At 41.2% G+C, this 23387-nt stretch overlaps 1 protein-coding gene across 4 annotated transcripts in view; it reads left to right on the top strand.

The window, feature by feature from the left end:
• frmpd2 (FERM and PDZ domain containing 2) overlaps positions 1 to 22011 on the top strand; it is a 37501-nt gene extending 15490 nt beyond the window's left edge. For all 4 annotated transcript variants that reach the window (XM_039789202.1, XM_039789199.1, XM_039789203.1 and 1 more), the window contains 13 exons: positions 95 to 175; positions 1136 to 1243; positions 2039 to 2155; positions 3291 to 3460; positions 4274 to 4372; positions 7698 to 7791; positions 10070 to 10155; positions 11477 to 11672; positions 14860 to 15074; positions 18222 to 18288; positions 18432 to 18639; positions 20420 to 20503; positions 21831 to 22011. In XM_039789202.1, coding sequence (XP_039645136.1) covers positions 95 to 175; positions 1136 to 1243; positions 2039 to 2155; positions 3291 to 3460; positions 4274 to 4372; positions 7698 to 7791; positions 10070 to 10155; positions 11477 to 11672; positions 14860 to 15074; positions 18222 to 18288; positions 18432 to 18469 — 1271 coding nt within the window. In that variant the 3' untranslated portion in view covers positions 18470 to 18639; positions 20420 to 20503; positions 21831 to 22011. The remainder of the gene's footprint in view (positions 1 to 94; positions 176 to 1135; positions 1244 to 2038; positions 2156 to 3290; positions 3461 to 4273; positions 4373 to 7697; positions 7792 to 10069; positions 10156 to 11476; positions 11673 to 14859; positions 15075 to 18221; positions 18289 to 18431; positions 18640 to 20419; positions 20504 to 21830) is intronic.
• The last annotated feature ends 1376 nt before the right edge of the window (positions 22012 to 23387 follow it).

Below are 23387 nucleotides of genomic sequence, written 5' to 3'. Positions count from 1 at the left end.
AGGAGCAGTTGGGGGCAAAAAACACCATCGAGCCATCATTTTAGGATGAAGTTACATTTTTAATTGTTGATCCGTTATTCTTTGTGTCTTCCAGAAACCCCAAGAAAACTAGGGTCATCGTCAGAGAGAGAAGTCATATGTGTTACTTTAAAGAAAGACCCAAAGCTTGGCCTGGGTAAGCAAATCACACTTTAAAGCAACACCAAAGCCCTTTTCCTCTTCGGTCCCCCTACAGGTTGGAAGCGGAATTGTTCACTACCGCTGTCATTCGAACTACAGATCTGCTACCTGATCTGGCAAAGTACAGATCCGCTACCCGATCTGGCAAACTTGCATAGTGCGGTTATAGCCGGTAGAGGGCCGCAAAGCGAATGCAGAAGTGCCGTTCACCCTGTTACGAGTTGATGAACCACTGAAACGATTTTGGAAACATTATTTTAAGGTACAAAAGAATCTTTGGTGTTGCTTTAACACACAGCATTTACATAGAGACACCAAGAGGAATTGTTAAAGGGATACGCCACCGTTTGTTGAAATAGGGCTTATCAATGGTCTCCCCTAGCTGTAGATAGGTGGGCCAACGCATTTTTTGTGCATGCATTGTTTTGGTCCGGTGCAACACCGGAGGCGCCACCGCTAGTTAGCTTAGCGTAGTGAATGGAATCCTATGTTGCCGGTTAGCATGTTGTGAGTAAAAGTGAGCCAACAAAAGACAAAAAAACAACCTAATTACTTGCACTGAGACAAAAAAATGCGTTGGCCCACCTATCTACAGCTAGGGGAGACCGTGATAAGCCCTATTTCAACAAATGGTGGCGTATCCCTTTAAGATTTTGATTTAACTGTATAGACGTGCACTGGTCTACCACTAAGGCATGCTTAGGATGCTTTATAACACCTGCTGTTACTCATGTGATCCATTTAATGTCGTAGTGCACATTTATGCTACTGCATTGGTTTAAATTTGAGCGCATGTGGTTTTCGTGGGGTTATCACAGCACTCATAGCCAAATACGTGAACAAAGCTCATAGGGATGAATGATTTAGATCATGTTAGCACTCTGACAGTACCCACGTTAAGTGGTGAGTAAGTCAGAATCTATTCTTGACACATCTGTGGTTTGTATTCACACAGGTGTAGTGATAGTCGGAGAGGACACTGTAGGCCACTATGACTTGGGCATCTTTGTTGCATCCATTGTGCCTGGTGGACCCGCTGATAAGGACGGACGCATCCGACCAGGTAGGTAGAATCATTTGGACATTTTTATTTTATCCTTAGCAACACTGTGTACAAGGTATCACTGAATTTTCACTTTGTTTTCCCATTTAGAAATCAAACTTTTACCAACACCGGAACTAATTCCCTCTGTTTTAAGTGCTTCTAATCAGTTTGCAAGTGTCAGTGCTATTTATACTTATACTTAAATAGTGGATATTTCATTTTGGTGCAGACTCCTCTAGGGCCACAACCAACGATTATTTTCATTGTCGATTATTTTCTTGATTAATCACTTTATGAGTTATTTTAACATTAATATGAGTTCCCCCCCAGCCTGCCTATGGTCCCCCAGTGGCTAGAAATGGTGATAGGTGTAAACCGAGCCCTGGGTATCCTGCTCTGCCTTTGAGGAAATGAAAGCTCAGATGGGCCGATCTGGAATCGACAAAACGCAAAGATATTCAGTTTACTGCCATAGAGGAGTGAAGAAACTAGAACACATTTAAGAAGCTGCAATCAGAGAATATTTCCTTTTTTCTTCATAAAAAAATGAATCTTTGCAGACTCCTCATTTATTGTCAAAGTATTTGTTTTTCTTTTATATCCATCCAGCATCACCGGACGTTTTAAAGAAAGTGGATGCAGAGAATGTGTAGTGAAGTGCAAAGGAGGACAGAGAGAGTATATGGGAGGGTGTCAGTGTGGTTTAATCACAGGCCTTTAGGGTCACACGTGGGTTTAGAGGTAGAGGGGAAGGTCTTCAAACTCCACCCTTAGCGGACACTGGCGCTATTTCATTGTAACCTTTGCCTGCAGGTGGTCGACTGATCTCTCTGAACCACGTCAGCCTGGAGGGCGTCACCTTTAGCGAGGCAGCAGAGGTCATGCAGAGCAGCCCTGAGGAGGTACAGCTCATTGTCTCACAGCCAAAAGGTGAGCTGTGTGTGTGTGTGTGTGTGTGTGTGTGTGTGTGTGTGTGTGTGTGTGTGTGTGTGTGTAATAACACTGTGGTTGTAACCCTTGCCCTTCTTTGTATTTGGCCTATTCTACTGATGCAGCTGTTTTAAATTACTAACGTTAAAAAAAAAAAAAAAAAAGATTTCCTTTCTCTTCTTTGTGCTGCTTAGTGCCTTTTCTGTGTTTTTTTGCATGGGTGCATTGGGTTGCTCTTTCTTGTTATATGCAATATTATGTTGAACATTTTAGTGTGGTTTTATATCATCATCCCACTCATTTGTCTTTGTACAAAATGTCCGTTTTTGTTGACTCATCTTGCTTTTAAGGGCGTAACAAATTCCATCCTCCACTTCATCATACAGTATAAAGCTTCAGATCCCTCTGATGCTAAACACATTATATTTCAAGTGGTAGGAAAGGGTTCTCTCCATCTGTCATTTCTTTACATTTTAAATGCTAAAACAGTATATACATACAGTATATATAACAATGGTTTCAAATCAGATTCTGATAAATATAAATACGTATTCTTGCCAAGAGTTAGAAGAGAAGATTTTTTCCGCTCTTGTGTTTGTATATTAAATATAAAGCTACCAGCCAGCAGCGCTTAGCTTAGCTTAGCATGAAGACTGGAATAAGAGAAAACAGGTAACCATGCTCTGTCCAAATGTAACGACTACACCTACCAGCACCTTAATAGATAAATGTTATGGGTTTTTTTATCCGCACAAAAACTTGGATGTAACAACTACCACTTTATCTTTTGTTCAATCTTTGTGCTAAGCTAAGCTAACTGGCTACTGGCTCTAGCTTCTTAAGGGGCCAGTATACTCCTACAGACCAAATTGTTCCCCTTATGTTCCTGAGTTATGGCATCGAATAATGGCCATAAAAACTTTTTTTTTTGCAGAACATTATGATGTCACAGTGAAGTTGATCTTTTGGTTAAAATAACCCATCACTTCGTCATTTTATCCAGTTAGAAATTTGCGTGAAATGTTGTCATAATTACCGTTAGGCATAAAAAGTCTTACTGTGTGTCAACATTTTCAAAATGTTCTACCTCAGTATTTTGAGGTAAAGCATTAACTGACTTTGGTTGTATCCAAAGTGGGCCTCAGTCCCAACAGCGTGTTGGGAAATTACGAGTCCCAGACCACGCTGATGACGGACGGCCGATCAGGAGACGACAGCTCAGATGAGATTGTTTCGGTCATGATGACGCCAAAGACCAGCAACAGGCTTCATGTCCCCCGAGAAGTACGAGTCCTCGGCTCACAGGTAAAATCACGGTGATGGTTTAGCTGTTTTTGTGGCAGTATCATAATTTATAACAATTGAAAGGGTCATTAAAGGTCCCATGAATTGCTGCTTTTTGGATGCTTTTATATAGGCCTTAGTGGTCCCCTAATACTGTATCTGAAGTCTCTTTTCCAAAATTCAGCCATGGTGCAGAATTACAGCCACTAGAGCCAGTCCCACAATGAGCTTTCCTTAGTACGTGCCATGTCTGTGTCTGTAGCTTTAAATGCTATTGAGGAGGAGAGGGGGGCAAGGTGGAGGGTGGGGGTGTGGCCTTGACCAACTGCCACTTTGCATGTCTCTCTCTTTCTCATGGGTGGGCCAAATTCTCTGGGCGGGCAAAGCAGAGAAAGGGGAGGTAACCTTGCTCCTTATGACCTCATAAGGAGAAGATTCCAGATCGGCCCATCTGAGCTTTCATTTTCTCAAAGGCAGAGCAGGATACCCAGGGCTCGGTTTACACCTATCACCATTTCTAGCCACTGTGGGACCATAGGCAGGCTGGAGGAGCTCATATTAATGTTAAAGAACCTCATAAAGTGAAATTTTCATGCCATGGGACCTTTAAGTAAACTATAACCTTTAAGACTCCACATAAAAAGCCAGAATTAATGTTAGCAATAAAAACAGCATACTCTTCCTACATAAGTCTTTTTCTTTATCTAGTGATGGTGATGTTGTACTTGTGACTGTTAATATCTGTGTGAAAGCATGGATCAGTGGGTAGGTGTGTATGCAGTCAGACATACAGAGAGACAGGACTGAAGTGAGCGATGTTTCTGTCTGTTTCAGGATAGCTGCTCTGTGTCTCCCCCTGTAAACTGTGTGAAGCCAAAGGAGATTACTGTGGAGCTCAGAAAGATATCAGGAAGTCTGGGAATGAGCATCTCTGTGAGTTCATGAAATATTTTGTAGAAGATGTAATCATGAATGATACTTCGGGCTGAAATGTTACATTACATAATTTAAAAGGACTGATTTTGACAATGTGCGAAATGGCGCCAAAAAGAAGGCAGAAAAAAATGTCATTTCGAGTAGAGTCCCATGATCCTTTCCATGCTGTTCCTAGGGATGTATCCAACTCAGAATTTTATCAGTTGTTTCGGATTTGGCTGTTCAATATTAAATAGACTCTCTTTCTTTTTTTCTTTTTCGTTATTTATCATTTTCACAAATAATACAAATTTGTCCAAAGGACTATTGCATCAACAGTACAGCAGATACAGCAAATAAAAATAAAAGTTGAGTGTAACTTATCAAAGGGCATTGAGAATGAAAGTACTCCTTATTAAAGTACACAAGACAAATTAGGGTACATGCAAAAAGCAATGGAAATAAGACAGATACATTTTTCCTTTTAAAAAGGGGGCAAAGGGAGAAAAAAATCAACCTTACAAAAGATAAGTCCAGACTTTGTCAAGCTTGTACAGTCCAACAGGAGGGTGTACGCCCTTGTACTATGGTAGAGAGCTCTTTATTCTGTCCACATACGATAGAAATGGTTGCCATAGTTGGAGAAATTGGAAAAGATCTCTGATCCAGTGAATATGGGATGGTGGAGATACTTGCTTTCAGTTTAGCAATATTAGGCATCTGACTACTAAGGAAGCGAAACATATTTAACTTTTTGTTATTTATTTCATACAGAGTACCAAGGGACGTTTTTTTGAACTGTTAATCTTCTGAAAATGTTTGGCGAGTTGTTAAGGGTGACAGCGTCGTTCACGTAATATAGTAAACAAACTAGGTTAGTCCTCCGAGCTAATGGGCGCTAACAAGGCTAATGACCGATCGGAAACATGCAACATTTTTTGTCGACACTAGATGTACAACTAAAGCAAGAGACTAAACCATATTAAAAGGACAAATCCGGCGCAAAATGACCCTAGGGGTTAATAACACATAGGTACCGAGTCGACCGTTCTCTGGGATATGTTTTTATGCTAATCGAATGTGACCAGTTTTAGTAAACCGCTAATTAGCTTTTTAACGCTAGTCATCGGTGCACAGGTAAAGTAAAAAGAAATTGCTATTTCTATACCACTAACAAGGCTCAAAATAGCACCACAGTTCCATGGTAGCATAATGAGGGTCCCCACATGTAAACCGAAGAATTGAGAACTTTGTAAGTGTAAAGACAGTTTATTAAAAAGATAGTTTAGAAAGACGGTACCTTTCACATATACATGTGGTCGCCATCTTGGGAAAACAGTCATTACCAGTCAAACCACAAACGCCGTGCTTGAGCGGTGTTACTGGTTACATGGTGTTCGTCATTCGACTGGTCATGACGCCATGTATACATGAGCCAGCGAGTCACCAACTGCCGAGTCCGGGTCAAGTCTTGAGTCCCCAGTGTTCGAGTCCAAGTCCGAGTCACCAAAGAGGATTCTGAGTCGAGTCTGAGTCGAGTAGCCATGACCTGAGTTTGAGCCAGAGTCGAGTCAAGAGTCCAGAGAATAGCGACTCGAGTCTGAGTCCAGGAACCGATTACTCCATCATTGCCTGTTACACATAAAAGTAGTCACTGCTGTGAGCTGTGAATGCTCACTCTGCAGCTACTTCTGGGGACCAAAATGTGCATCCAAAAATATTTTGGTTTTACAATGTAAAAGTAAGTAGTAAGCAGTGGTAGAAGAAGTATTCAGATCCTTTACTTAAGTAAAAGTGTTAATACCACACTGTAAAAAAAAAACTCTGTTACAAGTAAAAGTAAGTATCATCAGGAAAACGTACTTAAAGGTGCACTATGAGTTCCTGCATGACGTCACTTTTGTTGACGTTCCAAGTAAATACCAAACAAAACAGAGCAAGCTCGCCCCTCCCCCCATGTTTCCGTAACTGTCATGACTAACGGACCCTTCTGTTACTAACCCCCACTCCCTCCCCCAACCATCTTGTCGGTGATTGGCTGGAACGTGGTTTGTTGTATTTTGGTGTACAGCCTGTGCCCTTTAGTGTTTGTTTGACGTTTACGACCCCTGTGTTGTCTCTCGAGACTGGGCTTTTTCACAGTGGATTCAGGGGGCAGGCAGCTAGCGGATCAAGAAGAGATGCCTACGATTTGAGACAAAAATGAAATTGTGCTGAAAACATGCAGGAACTCATAGTGCACCTTTAATGTATTAAAAGTAAAAGCACTCAAATCCTCACATTTTAGAAACTGGAAACGATCAAAACGGTTCTGTGTTTAATCGGCTAATCATTTCAGCTGGACTCGTAGGCCTATACATTGTTGGGTAGTTTAATTCCTTTTTTAAACTACATGTGTTTTGTGTGCCAACATTCTTAATGTGTAAAGTAACTAGTAACTAAAGCTGTCAGATGAATGTAGTGGAGTAAAAGTACAGTAAGTAAGTAAGAGTAAAGTACAAGTAGCTTCAATTTGTACTTAAGTACAGTACGTGAGTAAATGTACTTAGTTACATTCCACCACTGGTAGTAAGAACGTTTAATTAAGACCATTAAATGGAATGAACAGTTAGGGTAATTAATACAGCAACTAATCTCCAGCAGTAGGTCACAAAGTCTGCTCTACACAATCTGATCTGACAAGATTAATAGAGGGCGACAGAGGTCATCCCATGTTATGTCACACTGATCATCGCTACTTTGAACAGAGCTGCTACAAATAGTGAAACCATTTCTTTGCACACTGTTTTACCGCCTACATCAGAATATCAGATATATTCAGAACAGGGCTGAACAATTTGGGGGGGGGGGAAATGTAATTGCAATTTTTCTGCTAGATATTGCAATTACGATTCGATTTGCGATTAAAAAAAAGATTTAGCAAAAGTTTAATATCCACTATGTAACAGATAAAACTGTCATGGTGCATAATAACATGAGACACCATCAAAACTGCTCAATATTCTTATGCAAGGATTAGAACATATCTTGTACATGTACGATATGAATTGCCAGCAATACGTGTTTTTCTTTTAATAAGCATGGAACATTGAATCTGTGATATGTAACATTTTTCCAACATTTATCTTATGAAATTAACAGTAAATTTAATAATAACAAGCTGAATAAAAAAATGTGAAACCAAATGTTACATCAAACATTCAACTGAATATTCACATTTGATTATTCGCAGTCTTCACGATGGGCTATACTCGCATTCTTTCAAATCGCGATTTCGATTTGAAAACGATGAATCGTTTAGCCCTAGTTCAGACTGAAAGCTGTTGTCACTGATTGTCATCAGGGTGGTATCAACACGAACCTTCCGAATGGAGGAATCTACATAAGAAGCCTTGTCCCGGGAGGGCCAGCTGAGAGAGACGGGCGTTTACATGCAGGTATTACAGCTAAATATCACATCCAACAGTGCTTAGGCCTTATGCACTTATGGAGAGCAGTCTTTTCAAACTGGTTTTAATAAATGGTTTGTTTTGATCTGTTTACAGTCATTCGAGGCTTCCCCAGTGAGGCCATTTATTGATTTTTCACAGAACCCAGAGTCTTTTAGCACTTTCTGAATTTGATTGTGAGACGGCCCTGAGCATCCTGAGCACTGGATTATTGGAGGTTTAGAGTCCATCCATCTAGAATGAAAAATGCTTTATGTGTTGTTTATATAAAGGCTCAGTAATATTTCCAGTCATACAGTACAAATAGTGAGTAGCATATTACACATTACATTACATACATAGGAAAACAGGAAGAAACACAATGTAGGGGAGAATTATGGTACGTCTTTTTTTTTTTTAGCTAAACAAAATAAAAGCATAAAGCAAATCATTTTTTGGAGGCATTTTCAGCCTTTAATTTTGACAGGACAGCTGAAGACATGAAAGGGGAGAGTGAGGGGGAATGACATGCAACAAAGGGCCACAGGTCAGAGTTGAACCCTGGCCTGCTGCGTTGAGGAGTAAGACTCACATCATCATCATCATCACATACCCTTCACCATACCTAGAGACTGGCATGGGGTACTTTCCATAAAATCATCTCTCAATGCAAATCAAGCCAGCTATTAGGCTAACCGACATTAAACCATGCCAATCTCTAGGTATGGTGAAGGCTATGTGTTGATGTGGGGCTATTTTAATTCCAAAGGCCAAGGGAACTTTATCAGGATGCATAGTATCCTGGATCCATGAAATAACTGACCTTTAAAAATCTAAATCTGCCTCCCTCTATGGGAATTTAACATAGGGGTGTACTCACTTTTGTTGCCAGCGGTTTAGACATTAATGGCTGTGTGTTGAGTTATTTTGAGGGGATAGCACATTTACACTGTTATACAGGCTGTACACTTAATACTTTACATTGTAGCAAAGTGTCATTTCTTCAGTGTTGTCCCATTAAAAGATATAATGAAATTATTACTAAAATGTGAGGGGTGTACTCACTTTTGTGAGATACTGTATATATATGCGCCCGCTCTACCAACTGAGCTATCTGGGCGCCTACACAGCAAATAATTTAATTTCACACTTTAGATTATTATTTTTCAGCATCTTCCCCAGAGCCATAACAGCTCCATAAATGGACAAACGGTTGTCAACACTGGGTCACTGAAAGTCAACACTCATTAAGATTGGGAAAATCTGCAGTGTAGATTTTGGCATTTAGCTGATGCTTTCAAGAGAAAGAGAAAGAGTGATATCACAAGCCAGAAATAGAAAAACAACAGCATCTTATGTAGCAAAAACCTAACCTCAACCTTCAACCCAAATCTAACTCTAACTGAAAGAAGTAGATGATGAAAATATAAGTGATTAAAATATAATGAATCAGACCAATTATCGGCCCTGGACGATTATTGGACCGTTCTTGGGCAGTTTGCAGATTATCTGTATCTGTAAGTTTCTAATGTATTAAATAATTGCTTAAATGTACACTGTGTAGTGTTTTAAGTATTTTATTAGCTAAAATGAATGTTTTCATTCATAAATATGTCCTCATTGGTGTACAATTACCTCTGCCAATGATCTGACTTATCCTCGTAAGCGAAGAATTTCTTATCTGTATTTACATTGGACAGGCAAGTCCAAGGAGTCCACGTCCACGTCATTCCGCCATTTTGAAAAACATAACTCTAATCACTGAGAGGGACATAAAGCACTAGCCTACCTGTCTAGCTAATCCACAACGCGTTTTCGTTCAGAGCTAGCGTCATGTGACTGAAACCAGGCTGAAACGGAGAAGGAGATCAGTGAGAGGTGCTTGTCACCGCCACGGCAATTTTGAAAGTCTGCACTGCACATTAGTTCATAATGGAGGATCATATTTATACCGAGCCACAGGAGAAGGAATTCTCGTCGGCAAAAAAAATAAATTGGAAGACACGTTGTCATAGCTTCTTCGTGCATAACGGCTACTGTAGTTGCAACACGCATTTGAAAAAGCGAGGTGCTAGAGAGCGCTATTCGTTTGAATGCAAAATACAATTTCACCGCTAGACGGGAGAAATTCCTACACAGTGTACCTATAAAGCATTTAAATAAAGTTTTGTGTTGGAGTTCGTAACATTCCAAAATCTTAAATTTTGACTTAAAGATTTTCATATTCACTGTAAATGCATATCGGTTCCCTACTTTGTTTATCCGTCTCAAACCTTCTCTGTTACAGGTTACAGACTGCTGGAGTTGGATGGGATCAGCCTTCAGGGCTTCACCTACCAGCAGGCCGTGGAGTGTCTGAGTAAAACTGGGGAGGTAAAGGACGACATGTGACTGATGTCGTATTATGACAAGACCATTAGAGACCAATGATTTACACTAGGGGTGTAATGGTACACTAAAGTCACTCTTACAGTTCATACCCCAGGTTAGATTCGGATTCAGAAAACGTTAGGTTAGACTTTACTTGAAGGTATCTACATAAGAGTGACATGACACTGTCATGAACGTGTCATAAACATCATAAACAAGTCATAAACGTTTATGACATAATGCTTCTTTTAGTAAGTGTCATTCGGTTTTTGTCATGACAAGGTATGGTTAGATTTAGGGTTAGGGTTCATGCGTCATGACAGTGTCATATGTTCATGACAGTGTCATAGATGCCTTCATAAAGTGTAAAGTAAGTGTAAGTAAAGTGTTACCAAATATTATTGTCTGCCATGACAGAAAAACGTCTTAGACGTGGCCTCAACTTACAGTGGAAAAACGAAACTCGGACAGCAAACATACAAAGCTTATAAAATAATTTACACAGGCTAAAAAATGAATACAGTGTATGTGTGCAAAGTGACAGAGTTCATGTGGGTCATTACTTTTTATTTAAGATGTTTATGGCAGCAGTAGTCTATATCCTGGACGTTCCAGGATTGCTCCGTTGCTGACGGAAATTCCACCGGATTTTACTCATCTAGGCCGGATGTCCGTTGCCTTGGGCTTCCTTTGTGTTGGCATTTTAAACTGCGGTGGATTTCTGAGGACTGTGGTTAACTGCTCCTCAGATCTCTGCAGGGTAAATCCAGACAGCTAGCTAGACTATGTGTCCAATCTGAGCTTTCTGTTGCATGACTAAAACAACCTTTGAACGTGCACATGTTCCACCAAAACAAGTTCCTTCCCGAGGCAATTTTGCAGTGGCGCCGTTGCTCCGTACGGGCACTTAACGCCGCCCAAGACGATTGTGATTGGTTTAAAGAAATGCCAATAAACCAGAGCACGTTTTTCTCCCATTCCGGAATGCTGTGTGGACTAGCCAGACCCTCCTTTACAGCGCTGTGGAAGAAGGTCTGGCAAAGCGAGACTATGGCAGTGGGAATTAAGGGATGTTTTAAGTGTTTTTCTCAGCTAGAGGGACTTCATAGCAGCGGAGTCACGGTTTGGTGCAAGCTCGGTACAGGGAGGATTTCTTTTGAACAGACAGTAATGCAAGTTTCAAATCCTCTTGCTGGTGACTGAGGTAGCATTTGCATCTACGTATTATTACATGCTTATGCTCTCCATCTCCTTCCTAAAACTTTGATCTCTGGTTTGTCTTCCTCCTGATCATATTCTTGTCGTTCCCTCCCCTCTTTTCCAGGAGGTAACTCTGCTTGTGGAGAAACAGGTGAGGAAACTCCCCAGGGTTTCTCTGGTCGCAGACAACATCAGCTGTGAATCCAATCAGAGCATCAGTCCAGCTACCAGCCGGCTAAGGGTCAACAGCTGCTCGACCATTACTACTGCTGCAAACGCCATCTCTGACCAGCCCAGGGACTACAGCTTTGTCACTGACGGTAGGAAACCTCAGTGTCCGGGGCTGGGACCATACGCTTTTGTCCCGATTGGATTCTTTCACGATACATGGGTGCTGATTAGATTTGTATTGCGATTGTCGTTCATTGTGATTCTAGAACTATTGCGATTCCATCGTATTGAGTATTGCGATTTTTCCTTTTTTAACAAAAAAAAGTTGACTAATACGCTTTTAGAGACAATATATCATGAGACATTTTTAAGAACTAATTGTTTTCTAAAGATAATGCACATCACATGTCAGTCAGTCAGTGTGACATTTATTTCATTTGTAAAGAAGAACATAACATGGATTTTCTGCATTTTCTGCTTTTGGTCTTTTTTGCTGGAAACGGATATGATGTAGTCCCCGTCGGCGGTAGCATGTAAACAGAAAATATTTAGGTGAATCAGGGATTTTTTTTTATGGAATTAGTAAAAAGAATAAGGGGGAAAGAATCTATTTTAAAAATCGTCACAAGAAAAATCACTATGCATACATGAATACATTTTTTCCCCCACCCCTATTAGTTTAGGTTTAGGCCAATGGACTTTAGATTTAAAGGTGCAGTAGGTAAGACTAACTTTCTGTCATATTTGCTGAAACTGACCCTATGTTCCAGTTCAACTACATGAAGCAGGTCATTTAAAAAAAAATCTGGCTCCTCTGGCTCCACCTACAGCCTGTAGTGCGATTTGCAAAAATCCACCACTCCCTGTTCAGATGCACCAATCAGGGCCAGGGGGTGGTGTCTATCTGCGTGTCAATCACTGCTCATGCACACGCATTCATTCTCCCTTGTGGGGTGGAGGGGCTTAGGAGACCATTTGGGCTTTAGCAGAAAGGAGGGGGGGACTGAGAAGTTGTCGATGTTCACATTGTTTGGCTAAGTCCTGGATCTTCACAATCCTACCTACGGCACCTTTAAGTGAAACAAAATACATACTGTATAAGTGCCTGGAGAAACTAAGAAAGCCCAGGATCTCTTTCTGGGAACCCATACTGAATACAAATGGATCAGTCTGCAGTTCCCTCACAGAGCCAGAACGTTATGTCACAAAAATCTACCAAGGAAGAACCTGCGTGAGACAGCCTATCAACTCTAAGCTGTTTTGTGCATTAATAGCCAGGTTAGTCTGGTTGCTTCAAGGTGAACCTTCACACTCTCTTGGTTCTGATCTTCCTTATTGATTCTGACCTTCCTCTTCTTATCCCCCACCCCGCCCCCCCCCCCCCACCCCGGCCTCCTTTATCCTTTGGCCTGTCCTATATCTGTCGGTTCACATCTCTCCTCTTTCCTCTCACATGTTTTAACTAGCGCTGTCAATAGATACACATATTTCATTACAATTAATCGCATAATTGTCCATAGTTAATTGCGATGAATTAATCACATGTTTTTATCTGTTCAAAATGTACCTTAAAATGATATATGCCAAGTGTTTATTCTCTTTTTAACATGGGACAAACTTATAACAAATTACGCCTGCTTTATGCAAACTTATGTATATTTACCATTGGGAATCAATTAACACCACAAAATCTCATAGCAGTGAGTGTTTACCCCAGAAAAGTTGTTTAGCCTGGTGGCAAGTGGCTTTCTTTTACTTGGGCCCGGCAGGGGGGCCAGTCACAGACTGATGGCAGCATTAATGTAGAGCCCAATAGTTTCTGTGAAAACAGAATCACGGATACAATCGCAAAATTGAGAAGACAATTTTTATAGGGCACTACTTTAAGTCAGCGCTTAAAGCTAACTGGAGATTTGAAAATATATATGTCTAAGTTTCCAACTGAGCTGCCTTGCTGTAACTGTAGTAGTTTAAAAGAACATTAAAATACATAATTCCCAGTGGCCTGGTGGGGGGAAACTCAGGCCCGGCAACACACTGGGGGAAACCCTGGCAGTGTTTCTGTTATCCAGTAATTATCGCTTTTTTATTTTTTTTTATTTGAAAACCTATTGAACATAATGAAATCTCTCCGGTCATAATCCCTCTACAGTGTATGCAGCCGGTCTCTCTGTCTGCAGTTCAAAAAAGACCATCAATGTAGTTTAACAACAAGTTTATGTCCGCAAAAACAGCTTAATGCTCAGAAAAAATACGTTAATAGTGCAAAATAAGGCACACGACTTTTCGGCCAACAATTTGGCCTTCCTCAGGTGTCGACCGGTGCAAGCAGCTTATAGCGCCACACAATTACGTTTCAATTTAGGTGGCGACCTCTCACGGTTGAAGTAAGATTTGGTACTATGAATAAAATTGAACTGAATTGATATCCAACACATGCTTTGCTCCTCTACGTGGCGGTGTAAGCCATCAGCTCTGCTCCGCTCACTCTTTAGCTTTGCCATGCCTGTTGCTGGACTGCTCTCCGGAAAACAATGCTGTAACCGCTGCTGTCACTTGCGAACCACTGCTGCTGCTGTTGATAAGCATTTCATGGCACACACTTACCGCCATATACAGTTAGCATCCACCTGTACGCTGTCAGTCTTATTTTTCTCTGTGGGAAAGTTCATTTCGTTAAAGGTACTCTAAGCGATGCCATGCGTTTTTTTAGGCTACAACATTTTTTGTCACATACAGCAAACATCTCCTCACTATCCGCGAGCTGCCGGTCCCCCAAACACACAAACGCGATCTCTGTAGACAGCCTAGGGTCCACACACGCCAACAAAAACAAAGTGGTCCAACCTGGACCATGCAAACATACACAAACCGTGTTCCAGTGTTCAGCCAATAACGGAAGCACAGAAGGGAGGGAACGGGATGAGGAGGAGGGAGGAGCGAGCTAGTCTCCGTTTTGTTTGAAAAGACTTTGAACGTCAACAAGAAGTAACGTCACCCGACATCGCTTAGAGCACCTTTAACATATCTCCCCAATCCCAATTGTTGCATCCCTGTCGGAGAGTGACGAATTCCGGGACAAGACACCAAATATCAATTCTGCATTTATATCTTTGCATTTTATTTTTTTTATTTTTTTTCATGTTTAAGTTCAAATTGCAACAAGACAAAACTAATGAAATCAACATAATCTAATCAGCTTTGTCTGATCTCTGTCCTCACCTCCACTTCTCCCATCCACCTCCTCTTTCCAATTCCCTCTAATTCCTGACCTCCATACGTCTCCATCCTCATTATCCCATTACTGCCTCCGTCCTCCCACCGCCAAACCCTCAGACAACACCCAGGAAGTGACTCTGACTAAAGGTGCCAATGGCCTGGGCTTCAGCTTCCTAATGTGCGAGCTGGATCCGCCCACTGCGGACTTTGGCAGCCTGGTGTGGATAAAGCAGCTTTTCCCCGGCCAGCCGGCCGAGCAGAGCGGCAGGATCCAGGAGGGAGACATCCTGTTGGCCATCAACGGCCAGTCACTCAAGGAGCTGTCCTACCCGGTATGGGCAGATTTAAATTAAGTTCATCCATTCGTCTCTACTAACGTCATTTAGTAATCCTTGATTTGCGTATAGGTGATAGGCTTACTTTTCTTTAAAGGTCCCATGACATGGTGCTCTTTGGATGCTTTTATATAGACCTTAGTGGTCCCCTAATACTGTATCTGAAGTCTCTTTCCCGAAATTCAGCCTTGGTGCAGAATTACAGCCACTAGAGCCAGTCCCACAATGAGCTTTCCTTAGGATGTGCCATTTCTGTGTCTGAAGCTATTGAAGAGGAGAGTGGGAGTGGCAAGGTGGATGGTGGGGGTGTGGTCTTGACCAACTGCCACTTTTCTCGTTTGAAAGCCATGATGTCTCTCTCTCATGGGTGGGCCAAATTCTCTGGGCGGGCAAAGCAGAGAAAGGGGAGGTAACCTTGCTTGTTATGACCTCATAACAAGCAGATTCCAAAACGGTTCATCTGAGCTTTCATTTTCTCAAAGGCAGAGCAGGATACCCAGGGCTCGGTTTACACCTATCGCCATTTCTAGCCACTGGGGGACCATAGGCAGGCTGGGGGAACTCATATTAATGTTAAAAAACCTCATAAAGTGAAATTTTCATGCCATGGGACCTTTAATTTACTCGTTATCGTTTGCACCAGGATGTATCAGTTTGACACACGACTGTAAAAAAAAGTTGAACTGAGCCCTTTGTCGTATTATAATCTGATACTGTCGCCCATCTCTAATGTGACAGGTATGATGCAGTTCTGTGTAATTATTGCAGTATAGTTTAGAACTGCACTGGTTCACTATTGCAGGCCTCTAACCTAAACTGGTTCAATAGTCTGACCATATTGCACCTATAGCTGCATGGAAATATATAATTTCTGCTTTTATTTGAACGACCGCTGCAAAAGATTTTGAATCATTTAGTTTTCGACTCTTAAATCAATCTGCAACTATTTTAATTATCGGTTTTGAGTCATTTTTATGACATTTTTATGAAAGAAAAAGTAAATTCTAAAGTTTCTTCACTCCTCTCTGTGACAGTAATCTGAATAAAGTTGTGGACAAAACAAGACATATGAGGATGTTATCTTGGGCTTTGGGAAACACTGATCCACATTTTTCTCAACATTTTATAGACCAAACAACTAATCGATTAATCGAGAAAATAATCGACAGATTAATCAGCAAAGAAAACTATTGTTAGTTGCAGCCCTAATTTGAAATATTGTGGATTGTTTTTTTGCTCATGCAATGGTCTCAATGTTGTTTTGAGGAGAATCAGATTATCAAGGAAATAACGATACGCGTTGGAGGAAGGATGCTTGTGGAGGTGCGGTCTCTCGCCAGTATGCAAATCATATGCAAATGACCCGTAAACCACGCCCTCTTTTCCTTCTCCTCAAGCCCCTCCTCTCTACGCCAAAACAGAAAGATGAAACTGAAAATCAGTGACATTGTAGAAATCCTGACAACGTAAAATAAAATAAAAAGTGTCACTGAAAAAAGACCGACATCAAGAAAAAAGGTAGATTGACATTGAAAAACCTATCATAATGCACAAAAATGTCAAATTGAAATAATATAATAGGATTATGAGATTATAACTTTTTGATGTTTGTGTTTTATATTTCAGTTCAACACTTTTCAGTGCGAATATTTGTTATTTCAATTTTTATTTTCAATACCACAGGTTACTGTCACTGTTCTAGCTCTATAGAATGTAACGTACAATCATTCAAGTACAGGGCTTAGTACAAATTTGAGGCACTTGTACGTTTGTACTTTACTTGAGTATTTTCATTTATTTCAACTTACAGTATATACGTTTTACTCCTCTACATCTCAGAGGCAAATATTGTACTTCTTACTCCACTACATTTGTCTCACAGCTTTAGTGACTTGTCAGATGACTATCTTTCATATTCCTACTGTCCAGTGAAAACCATGTATCTCCATATTTGGTGACTTTGAATGTGAATTTTATTTGTTGAGAAAATGATCATCCTTACTGAACTAAATCAATTATTTAGAAACCGTCTTCATCAGCTGGAAAATGCATTGTTACAAAGCTGATAATGGGGCAATTTTACTGACACCATGAAAAGTAGAATTTTTGGAGATTTTAAAAACAGGACAGCGTCGCTACAGACATATGATTATCTTATAGAATATGATGCATTGCTGTACGTTAAACTACCTGCCAGTATATAAAGGAGCAAAACCTTAATCATCTACAGCAGTAAAATGCAACATACACATTAATGCAGCAGTAATATCTATCCACAAACATCATATATCATAGTAAAACACTGGCAAGGAACCTTTTCCTGTAGCCTGGCTCCGCCCTCCCCTACGTACTGTACTTCCGCTCAATTTTCATTTTCCTTCAGTACACCGTCTGGGTTTGCGGTATATTCGCGGGTTTTGTCCGGACCAAATATTTGGCGGTCCAATCAGCGAACAGAGGGAGTGGCTGAGAACGATGACGTTGAGGTTGTGCGCTAGTTTGAGTTGTAGTTCCGTAATGGCGGCGGAGAAAGATGCGAGCGAAGCCATTCGGTCCGTTGTGGCAACTCTGCCGAATATCCAGAAGTTAAAGAACAACTAACTTGATTGCAAGAACAATCTCTGCTGAGTTTTGTCGGCGGCCATGATGTTATGGCCCCTCCTCCTCTGATTTTCCAGCTCGCTCCGTTAGCGGTGAAGTTGGCTAAGGCGAACGCTAGTGATGCTAAGCCGACGTCACGGACCAAACGTTAGCGATTGGTTATGGCAGATCCAGAGTGGCTCTGGGCAGATCGAATAGTTTTAAACTTCAAGGAACTTAACACTTGTCAATGGAGAGAGGCCAGACTCTCTGTACAACTGAAATGTACATGTGCATACTTTAAGTACATTTAGCTGAGAATACTTTTCCTTAAGTAAGGTTTCGAATGCATGACGAGGTAGCACTTTAGTTTTCACAGTGCACACTGCACTGTAACTTTTATTCTAGTATTTCATGAATGTGTTTTTTTATTTTTTTTATTGTTTTTAATTGCTCGTTGATGTTTTATGTTAAGCACTTTATATTGTCTCCATGTTGCTGAAATGTGCTACACAAATAAGGCTGCCTGGCCTTGCTGTGTAAAGTTCTCTTCTCTGTCTCTAGAGGGTGCTAAAGCTGTTCAAGGCTTCACCACCCGAGGTCCGACTGACTCTCAGTCGGCCCCCACCAGGTACACACACACACACACACACACACACACACACACACACACACACACACACACACACACACACACACACACACACACACACACACACACACACACACATTCAAATATGCATACTCCTCACCCATTTGTCTGTCTGTCTGTAGGGATCCTTCCCTCCATTGATCAGTTTACTGGCACATGAGTGATGTCACAGTGTCATACAGCACCAGCATCAAGGGATGCTCCGAAGCAACGCTGTTCTTCCTGATCACTCAGGAAGTGGTGACGGACACGGAGGACACACTGAACGACACGGGTGTTTGGATCAGTGAGTGAACGGATCTCACCGATAGACTCCGACACTGCTGAAAGGTCAGCGACGTTCCACAGTGTGACGTGACGTCACAGCGTGTTCTGACCTTCTTTATGACCAGACAGAGTTTGAACTATTGAGGGTTTCCATATCAGATTGTCATCCCTTGTAAATGTCACAAAGACTCTGGCTGGCATGTTTTTTTTCTTTTTCTGATTAACAATTTTTTTAATATTTTACTTAATACAACATACAAAACATATTCACAACACGAACATTCCCCCGATGTTTGAACCCTCTTTAACTTCTTTTATTCTTTTAGAGTTCTTTTTTTCTTAACTACAATGTACAGGTTTTTAAACACCAACCAGTTTGTGTTTGTTGTTTTAAAAACCTGAAGTTTTAAAGGTCCTATGACATGCTGCGTTTTTGATGCTTTTATATAGACCTTAGTGGTCCCCTAATACTGTATCTGAAGTCTCTTTCCCGAAATTCAGCCTTGGTGCAGAATTACAGCCACTAGAGCCAGTCCCACAATGAGCTTTCCTTAGTATGTGCCATTTCTGTGTCTGTAGCTTTAAATGCTATTGAGGAGGAGAGAGGGGAGGGGGGGGGGGCAAGGTGGAGGGTGGGGGTGTGGCCTTGACCAACTGCCATGCTTCGCTTGTTTGCAAGCCATGATGTCTCTCTCTTTCTCATGGGTGGGCCAAATTCTCTGGGCGGGCAAAGCAGAGAAAGGGGAGGTAACCTTTCCCCTTATGACATCATAAAGGGAAGATTCCAGATCGGCCCATCTGAACTTTTATCTTCTCAAAGGCAGAGCAGGATACCCAGGGCTCAGTTTACACCTATCACCATTTCTAGCCACTGGGGGACCATAGGCAGGCTGGGGGAACGCATATCAATGTTAAAAAACCTCATAAAGTGACATTTTCATGCCATGGGACCTTTAAGACTGGCCTGTTTTATTGTTTTGTGAAGCACTTTGTAACTGGAGTTTGAAAAGTGCTCTATAAGTAAAGATTATTTACCTCAAGTGAGTAAGTAACTAAGTAAGTAAGTAACTAAGTAAGTAAAATGCATTAATAGAACGCTTATCACAGATAAAAATCACAGTGCTTTACATAAAAACATACAAGATGATACATAAGCTACGTTCACACCGCAAGTCTTAATGCCTAATTCAGATTTTTTGCTCAGATCCGATTGCGCAGCGAGGGTTATTGAGGTAAAAGTCGCATTAAATCCGCCTTGGTTGTTCACACTGCAGCCGCATTGAAAAAAAATCTGATCTGGGTCTGATTCAGGACCACATATGGAAGTGGCCTGAATCTGATTTGAAGAAATCTGTTCTGGGCTAGATTTGAGTGTTCACACTACTTCTAAAGAAGTCTGACCTGGTCACTTGACCCCAAAAACAATTGGATTTGGGCCACTTTTGCCTGCAGTCTGAACGTAGCCATATTGAAAACGCAATACACAATTAAAATGACAAAGTAATTAATACCAACCAAACACCTGTCTATCTGATTTTGAAAAGAGTCCACAGAAATAGCAGACGGTAAGGGGCGGAGGCAGAGCGTTTCCAAAGTCTCGTTGCTACAGACTTAACCACTGCAGCCAGGCACTAATTTCACATAAAGTCTATCATGGAACAACACACTGGAATATCTTACCCAACATGCTGTGACATGACACAAGATTCACCAGAGCTTTTGGAACTGAATCAGCGCTTGCGGTTTGCCTTGTCTGTAGTTACGTTTAACCATAACTTTTCAAGTCAGTTGTGTACTGTAGCTTCTAACTTAAGAACAAAGTTTTTTCTTGTCTGTTTCCCAGGCATACTGAAGAAACAGTGACGGAGCAGGAGAGCGCAGAGGCTGAATGTGGATGCATTTGTGAAAGCAATAGTTCAACAAAAATGTGAGTTACTGGATAAGGAGGGAAGATAATGGCATTGTTAAACACCTTTAATGCATACGTGTTTCTTTGGTTTGTATTTGACTATACAGCTGATTTCATCCAGAATGTATATAATTCATATACAACACTTTAAGCTCTGACCTCATCAAACTCAAACCAAGAATTTACCTGATATTTTCTTGCAATTTTGACGCCTGAATGAATATTTTTCATTATTTCAAAATGTTCACTTTTGTGGATGGAAAGGTGTCTGAAGGCGTTCCTAAACGAGATCTTTTTATGTGCCATCAAGAGTAAGGGCTCTATCGCCTGGTTAGCTCACCTGGTAGAGCGGGCGCCCATATTTAGAGGTTTACTCCTTGACGCAACCTAAAATGCCCCAAAAAATCATCTTTAAAAAATAAAAGAGTTAGAGCTCTGCAGGTTTTCACATAAACCAAAGACAAATGCCTTTAGTCTTACTGATTAGTTCAGACCGTCCTCACTCAGAAAACGACCGTATAGGTCGATTGTGCAAGCAGCTTATAGCGCCCCACAGTTACATTTCAATTTAGGTGGCGACCTCTCACAGTTGAAGTAAATATCGCAAGAGCAAACGTGACCAATCCTTGATGTTTAACCCAAACTAAGGACTTTTGTTCCCTAAACTTAGGTACTGTAGTTCCGTTTCACAACGTTAACTCTATGTTTAAAACTGCGATCGTTACATTAAATAGAATGGCTCTTGTGAGCCGCCTAACAAGAAACCTAACTATTGGTCGCTTAACGGTCATATATGTCGTTCTTGACAATCAACCGATTCTGTCGTTTAGGTACGAGGACGTGTTGGAATGCTTCATTCTTTTGTAGATGATATACATATGAAAATCAATACGATTAGCTCTTGTTGTTGGAGGTCATGCCTTGTTGGTTCATTGCAATGCATCACACAATCGTACCAAATTTATGGGCAGAGGCACCCATACTTTCATCACAGCAAACTTTTACATGATCCAAACCTAAATCTAAAAATGTTTTAAACAACATTTGTACACTACATCCAAACATAAGCATTTCTGTTCTCATACCTATGTAACATTTCAGGTCAAAGAACACCTACGTATAACTGGTTTGATCCATAATTTGATGTAAACTTCTGCTCTCTAAGGAGCCTTCATTGTTAGCAGTTCATCTCTTAGCCACATGGTGGCAGCGTGGTGCTACAACTGACAACATTTCCCCTCTTTGTTGTGCAAACAGTAATCATCAGTGTCTTACTTCTCAATTAACAGCACTTGATGTAAACAAAAGGGAAGCTAATAGTGTTATTTTCTTTTCTCTTCTACAGGAAATCCAAAAGAGGCATTTCGCTGACACCGAAAGAAGAAGAATAATTGTCGCTACGAATGTTGTTGAGGACACAAAAAGTCCACAGAGGTAGAGAATATGAGGTAGAGAATATGTTGCATCGTAAAGTCATGAAATTGTCAATGCCATTTTTCTTTCATTAAAAAGGAATTTAAACTTTTCTTTGTGTTGGCAACTTCTTCTGTGTTTCAGCCCCCCGGGTTAATTTAAGCTCACATTACGTGTTCAGAAACACAATACAAACCCCCATTTTCACACAAAAACAAAAGGCATTAAACTGAGTCTGACCCGAGTATGGATGATCCAGCAACAAACAACTCATTAAATATCTCACACACACACACACACACACACACACACGCAAAAATACACCACACACACACACACACACACACACACACACACACACACACACACCTCCCTGGGTGAGGAGCCAGTAATGGCCCCTCGTAAATAAGGGTTCCTGTATTTCAGTGAAACCCAGTAGTGCATCTGGATCCCATCAGAGCTCGTGTTCCCCTTTGCAAATGATCCCAAATGTTTCTAATTATGCCAGTGGAGTCGGCACGAGGCTGTGTGAGCACTTGTGCGTGTGTTTTTCTGTGCGTGTAATCGCCCTGACGGACACGCACACCCATGCACTGGGCCTGTTTATTCATGAGCAGGATAACAGAGATGGACAGCGTGGTCGTGACTCGTGCAGCCTCGGTTTAGGTCAGTGCACGTGACGATGACTGATGAGTGAAAGACGGGGAGGAGATGGATTTTTCTTCAATGTCTGCTGACATCGCTATCTTCCTGCTGCGCTCAAGTGATTTCCAACCAAAGGGTGGCTGAGGTTGCAGGGTGAGTTTTTTTTAATCATGCAGCCATATGTGGAGTATCTACAGTGAGAGAAAGTTATTGGTCATATCCACAGTGAAAAAGACCTTCCTTACATTTGGATTCATGCAATTTACATCTTGTAAGCCAAGCATTCAGTATGCAAGACCTGCATCATGTTTAATACATGGAAACTGTTTGAGTCTGAGGGTGTGGATGACCCTTTTTAACTGTGGATCTAGCATCCAAACTGTGCAAATGTGATTGTTTGCACTCGCATTGTGTTGTTACAACCTCTGTGGTGCGTGACTGCACACACCAGGGAACATTTCATTAAGTGCTAACAGAGTATTATGGTGGACTTTTTCTCTGGTGCTTCACCATAGATGCTGGAATTGAGCCACTGTTAACTATGCCAAGTGTTGTTTAAGAGTGTAACAAAAAGCATGATTTAAAAAGAAGAGAGAACCATTTATTTGCCGGTTGACTTTTGCCATTATATTAAGGAAAATTTTACCAGGGTTGCTGTTTCTGGTGGCGTTGCCAGACAATTGATTGACTCCTTTAAAAAGGCTCGGACACACCAACCAGTCGGACTGACTGCCTCCCCGAGTTGGTCGAAAAAGTGCCTCGGAACACACCGAAACGACGCCGACTTGAGCGTACGTTCTGCGCGTGCGCGAGACATAATACGTCTCCATAACAGCAAGCTGCG

This window comes from Perca fluviatilis, chromosome 21 (assembly GCF_010015445.1).
Source record: "Perca fluviatilis chromosome 21, GENO_Pfluv_1.0, whole genome shotgun sequence".
Lineage (NCBI taxonomy): Eukaryota > Metazoa > Chordata > Actinopteri > Perciformes > Percidae > Perca > Perca fluviatilis.
Note: the sequence above shows the minus strand (reverse complement) of the source record. Positions and strands in the feature narration are given on the sequence as shown.